Genomic DNA, 6532 nt, shown 5'->3' on the forward strand with positions numbered 1-6532 from the left:
ATTGAGTGGTGCCTCCAGGATCTGCCCCAGCTGTGCCAAAATCCTGCGCTTTGACAGAGCAAGATTAACCCCTCAGCTGCTGGGTCCCAGGCAGCCCCTCAGCCCCACTTCAGAGGTACTGAAGCACCTCTCTGCTCACCGAGGACAAGCACATCCCAAAAGGGCTGCATCCCAAAGGGGCTGCTCAGTGCTGGCTCTGCCAGAGTGGCCCAAGGAGGGGTTCTGGAACTGAGAAAAGCTCCCTTCTCTGAGCAGGAGCGACGTTAAAGCAACCCAAGGCTCAGGAGGGGCCCAGCCCTGCTGTGTTTGTGCTTTGGCGAGAGATGACTTCAGCGTTTAAAGGTCAGGCCGGGTCCAGCAGAGAGATTGCACAAAGCTTTTCTTCTGCTGCCTGCGCCTGCCAGCTCCAGGGGTGCAAAGTCCATGCAGGGCTGGGGAGACACCGGGCAAGGCTCAGAGCCCAGAGCGGGGCTCCCTGCAAAGGAGCAGGCAGACATGCCCTGGGCAGCTTTTAGGGTTGCACCAGGAGAAAGGATGGCTGGATGCCACCATGAGAGAGGCTTCCACTGTTGCACCAAACGCAGGGCCACACTCCTGGCGCCCCTTCGCTGCCTCTCCGCATGCTCTTCTGGAGAGTGGAGGCGACACGGAGGCTGAGCAAACATAATAAGTCGAGTAAATGAGAGCAGGGACCAGGCGGAAGGCTTTAATAATTCAGAGAAGACAGGGAGAAGTGGGTCAGCTCTGGTGACACAGGCTCGTGGTGGCGAGCAAAGCTGTGCCAGCTGACGCACACACCTGTGCCCAGTGGGCATCACCTGCAAATGCCTCTCTGGACTTTGAAAACTGGGAGTTTTCCTTGACACCGAGCCCTGAGCGTGGCTGCAATTCCAGTGGGTGCTGATCCGGCTGCAGGTGCTGGGGAGAAGGAGCAGCCCCAAATGCACCGTACATGTGTGAGGTGGAGCATCACCCTGTGTCCGGCAGTGCTTCTGCCATCCCATCTCTCCACACTGTGTTTCCAAGCCTGCCTCCTGCCACCCCATTGGGACTGCCAAGGGATTTCATTTTACTGTCAGCACCCACACCCACTCAAGAAATGTTTTGGGTTAGGCCAGCTGAAAACAGCAGAAAGAGCTCATGTAACCCAGCACAGCCAGCTGAGCAGCTCCTCCAGTGCCTGGGTGTCGGCTTATGGGTTTGTAGGACGCAGGCCAGCCTTGGGATGAATCCTGCCCCACCACTCCGGATGAATCACGGGACGGCTCTGCTCCACGCGCCCGAAGGTTTGAGGGCATCCTGCGGGCAAAAGGCAGCTCTGGGGTGCGTGGGCAGAACCTGCCTTCATCCCTGTGGTTTGCCCAGACTGAGATGCGGCAGAGGTTTAGGAGTGGGGAAAGCTGTTGCCTCCAGGTGGAGAGGGGAGATGCCAGGGCTTTGGGGTGACAGCATCCCCAGGGGTCGGTGGGCAATGCTGGCCCAGGGAAGCTTCATGATGAGCCTGAGCTCGGTCACATACTTGCCATTTCTGGAGGGTTTGCTGGGGAGGCTGGTGGCCTCGCTGCAGCCTTGTGAGAGGGTGGGGGGATGGGTTCTGTGCTGGGGGCACAAGCTAAGAGAGACACCCAGCCGGGAGAGACGGGGCCTGCACTCATCATGTGCACAGCAGCAGCTCAGGGAGGAGGCTGTGGAACCAGAGACTGGTTTGGATGGGAAGGGACCTTTCAGAGCTGTCTAGTCTGACCCCCTGCAGGGAGCAGGGACATCTGCAACTAGAGCAGGTTGCTCAGAGCCCCGGCCAACCTCACCTGGAATGGTTCCAGGGATGGGGCATCAACCACCTCACTAGGCAACCTGGGCCAGGGGCTCACCACCCTCAGCATCCAAAATTTCTTCATTCTCTCGAGTCTAAATCTCCGCCTTTCAGTTTAAAACCACCCCGCCTTGTCCTGTTGCAAGGGGCCCCGTGTTCAGGGCTCGGGGACCCCACAAAAAGCCCTTCCCCTGCAGAGCAACAGGGGGAGAGCCCTGCGAGCCACACCGGCACCATGCCGCCTTCTGGTTCCAGGGCTTGGGGGCACGTGCTGGCAACCACGGCAGCAGTGCGGGGTGGCACGGGGCTGGGAAGAGGCCAGATGATGGAGGCATCACCCGGCACAGGGACAGAGCTCCCTTGTTGGGCTGGGACGTGCTTAGGCGCCCAGCTCCAGGAGCAGGGACCTGGCCCAGAGCAGGCTGGCGCAGAGAGGGGAGGTGCTGGGGGCATCCCTGGGGGGTTACAGCCTCTCCCTGTTTCCCAGCTGCGGGAAGGGGCCACGGCTGCCATTGACCCCCATGTCCTGATCGCTGAGGATGAGGACTCCCCCGCAGAGGAGCTGACCTACTCCATCCAGGCCCCAGTCAACGGGAAGGTCGTGCTGAGGTCGGCACCCAGCGCTGAGGTCCGGCAGTTCACCCAGGCCCAGATAAATAATGGCCTCGTCCTCTTCATGCACCAAGGTAGGGTGGGGCTGATGTGCCCCGGTCCCCCCTGGCCCGAGGGAGGGGGTGACATCACCCAAAGGGAGCACTGTACCCCCAAGGCAGATGCTAACCAAATCACACGGCACCCTGGTCCAAACTGTGCCAGGTTAATGGGGGCTGCAGTTCCCCTACCCACTGTAAATGCCCACCTCTGTGCTCTCCACAGGGCCCCTGGATGGGGGCTTTGCCTTTGACCTGTGGGATGGGGAGAACTTGTCTCCTGGGCACTTCTTCCTCATCAGGGCACAGAGAGAGCCTCTCATCAGCCTGACCAAGAAGCAGAGCCTCACCATCTGCCCAGGTGGGTATGGGCACGTTCTCCCTCCTCCCAGTCTGATGGTAAACAGGGTCCTTGGACGCTTCCACAACCCCCTGCCAGAGGCTGCAGGCAGGTGGTGAGGCAGTGGGTTGAAGTCCATACTGGACATGTTTTCCAGGCGCCCTGCAGCCCATCACCAGCCAGAACCTGCAGGCAGTGAGCAACAGCCCTACAAGCTCCACGGCTCTCTACTATAGCATCGAGCAAGCCCCACGCCTGGGCAGGCTGAGCACCTCCCACGGGGAAGAAATTAGAAACTTTACCCAAGCCCAGGTGAGCTATCACCTCCCTCAGTCCCCTGTCACAGCCCTGGTCCCTGGCAGAAGGCAGAGCAAGGCTGCAGCCCCGCCGTGACTTCCCCAGCTCTGCCAGCAGCTGATAAAAGGGATTAAGAGCTGCTGCCCCCGCGCCGGCTTTACTACGGCCACCAAGCCTTGGATTTAGTGCTGGAGGAGGCTCAGGGAGTTACAATCCCCTTTTCTTAGGCTACCACCCTGCTGCAGTTGCAGCCACATTGCCTGCTGCCTAGGGCAAGGGCTGAGCAGGGTGCTTTCAGCCCTGCCTCAGGCAAAGCCTTGCTGCCGTCCTTGCCCAGGGCCAGGCCCAGGGATGCACACGTTGGCTCTAGCACAGCATCACCAAGGTCATCCCCCTCCCCAGGCCCACGGTGCCCATCACCCCAGAAAGGAGACAGACACACCGCACCCACTCTGGGGTTTTATTTGGCCATTTAGAAGAGCTCCTTGAGGTTTTTATTTTTAGGTGGACAGCCGGTTGATTTTCTACCAACATGAGATGCCAGAGAAGCCCTTCTGGCTTGCCCAAGATGCCATCCGCTTCCGTGTAGTCAGTCCTACGACAATCTCCGACTCCTTCATCCTCCTCGTACTGATCTCCTTCGAGGCCACGTGTCCCCAGCGCTCAACTCAGCTATGGAGAAATGCAGGTAAAGGAGGAAGAGAGAGGCAAGGGACAAAAAAGCCCTCTGAAAGTTTGCACAATCACTCCTTTCAGGGGGGATCCTGCACACTTCAGGAGGGCTTGTTTGTTTGAAGAAGACACCACCATGCAATTTCCCACAGCCACCCAAGCACAAGCTTTGATATTATGCCAGGCAACATCTAAAATGACATCCATCCTTTTGCTGTCTCTCTATAAAATGCCTTCCTCCATCATCTTAAACTAATACTTTCCAGTCACCTTCTCTTCCCTTTCCATTTCTCTGCAATCCTCCTTTTTCTGCACTATCTTGTTTACACCGGGGGCTGCTCTCCTCTCCAGCGGATCCTGGCTCTTCCCAGGGTTGAGAGACTTGAAGGTTTTCCTTTCTCTCCCCAGGTCTCCAGCTTGCAAGTGCTCAACAAGCTGAGATCAGCACCTCAGTTCTGGATGCCTCCAACCTCCTGAGCCAAATCCCAGTCCCCGAGAGGGCTGCTTATGATGTTGTCTTCCTGGTGACAAGGCTGCCGGCTCGCGGGCAGCTCTTGGTGGCCGGTGTGCCCCTGGAGCAGTCACGGTCATTCTTCCTGCAGTCAGACCTGGCTGCAGGGCGCCTGGCCTATGCTCATGGTGGGGACAGGGGCTCCGAAGACCGTTTCAGATTTAAGGCTTGGCTCCAGCCCCAGGTGCAGCAGTCCCTCCATCCTCCACAGGAAGGGGTGGTCCTCTCTGAAGCTTTCAATATAACGGTGATCAGCAGCAGCAAGCCACCACAGGTGGTGAAGCAGCAAGAAGTGCTGCGGGTCCCACCCGGCTCCGTGGTGACCTTGTCCCAGGGGTACTTGGATGTGGCAGACCTGTCGGGTTCCCCAGAGGAGATGGTGTACAGTGTCCTCCAGAGAGCCCTTGCTGGCCACCTGGCCCATATTCACAACCCTCAAAAGCCCATCGACCGCTTCACCCAAGCAGATGTCAACGCAGGCCACGTGGTGTTTGTTGCCACTGGGAGCGCTGCCCCAGGGTCCATAGCCCTGAGCCTTGCCGATGGCCACCACCCTCCTACCCTGACCTCACTGGAGATTGAGGTGCTGCCTGCAGTGAGCACTGCTGCCAGCCCAGTGCTGCTGGAGGTGCCCCAAGACCTGAACAGGGCCTCTGTGTCCCCCCATCTCCTCCTGGGAGCCACGCAGCTACGCGCAGGCAATGCCCTGTACAGGATCACCAAGGACCCCAGGTTTGGCCAAGTGCAAGTCAACCAAAAGCCAGTGCGGGGCTTCTCCCAGAAGCAGCTGGAGCGTGGGGAGGTGACATTCGCCTTCACCGACCTTACCTCTCCTGAGGATGACTTCCAGTTCCTTGCCATGTCACGGGCGGCAAACAGGACTGGGGTGGTGAATGTGACCGTCCGTGCCCTGGTGAAGGCTCAACCTGGCAGCGTGTGGCCTAGGGGCACCACAGCCCTCCTGGACACCAGCATCCTTGATGCCAGTGAGCTGGCCAACCGCACCAAGAGCGTCCCAGTCTTCAAGATCCGCAGGGTGCCCCGCGGCAGCCGTCTTGTGAAGGTCTCCAGGGACTCAGGACGACCCACCACCTTGATCGAGACCTTCAGCCAGAGCGAGCTAGAGCAAGGGCTGGTTGGCCTGGAGGTGCTGGATGCTGGGGAGACTGAGCAGCCCCTGCAGAGTGACAGCTTTGTCTTTGAGCTGGCAGCCGCTGGTGTGCCCCCGGCTCTGGCGTCCCTCGGGTACAGCACTGAGCCCTACAACGCCTCAAAGACCTATGGTGTCACCTTGCTCATGGCGCCCACCGCACCATCACCTCCAGTGCCCCAGCCCCAGGGCACAGCATGGAGCAGCCCCAATGCCAGCGAGCTGGGCATGCCCCCCACTGCCTGGCCGAGCCCCGGCGCTACCACCAGTCCCAGCCCCGTGGAAGGGGGCACCTTCCTCAGCTTCATCGAGGCCAACATGTTCAGCATCATCATCCCCGTGTGCCTCATCTTCCTCCTGCTGGCTCTCATCCTGCCCCTGCTCTTCTACCTACACAAGCGCAACAAGACGGGGAAGCACCACGTCCAGGGCACCCCCTCCTCCAAGGCCAAGAATGGGGCCGTACCAGACCACGAGACCTTCCGGAGGACGGACCCCAACCAAGGGATCCCCCTAACAACTGTCAATGCCCTGGAAGGCAAGGGCCCAAGTCCCTCACCCCAGGGCAAGGGTCCTGGGGGACCACCAGACCCCGAGCTCCTCCAGTACTGCCGGACTTCCAACCCCCCCTTGAAAAACAACCAATACTGGGTGTGAAGGGCTCAGGGCACAAGATCACCCAGGGATCCAGACACTCCCAGAGCACCACCAGCCACCTCCTCCTGGCTCTCCTCCTCCTCCCTGGGAGCTGGCTCCCCACAGATGCAGGAGGGCCCTGGGGACACGGGGGCTGCGGGTCCAGCCCACGCAGGAGCCCCAAATGTCCAGGTGGCTTTGGGCAGGGGAGAGGGGCACCGCATAAGCAAGCGAGTGCTGGCAAAACGCCTGATCATTCCTGGGGAACGCTGACTTCAGGTGCTCGTTTGGGCCACAGCACTGGAGGGGACCTGATGGCATTGGTCCCCACACAGCCGCAGCTGGTTCCTCCAGGTGGAGCTCCAACCGCCGCATGGGCGTTTGCCACAGCTCTCAGCACAACAGGGAGGAAGAGGAGCAGCTCGAGCTGACTCAGGCTGGGGATGAAGCTTCCCAAATCCCC

The 6532-nt window shown here is 59.9% G+C and overlaps 1 protein-coding gene across 1 annotated transcript; it reads left to right on the top strand.

Annotated features, from left to right (window-relative positions):
• Positions 1-2300: 2300 nt before the first annotated feature.
• Positions 2301-6090, top strand: LOC103773749 (chondroitin sulfate proteoglycan 4-like; the record flags this gene model as incomplete). Its single annotated transcript, XM_008941127.1, is given in 5 exon segments — positions 2301-2499; positions 2564-2824; positions 2961-3115; positions 3605-3788; positions 4181-6090. Coding segments are annotated over 5 exon segments (2709 nt in total), but the record flags the coding sequence as incomplete, so codon positions are not given.
• Between the last annotated feature and the right edge of the window lie 442 nt (positions 6091-6532).

This window comes from Merops nubicus, unplaced genomic scaffold (assembly GCF_000691845.1).
Source record: "Merops nubicus isolate BGI_N331 unplaced genomic scaffold, ASM69184v1 scaffold45745, whole genome shotgun sequence".
NCBI lineage: Eukaryota > Metazoa > Chordata > Aves > Coraciiformes > Meropidae > Merops > Merops nubicus.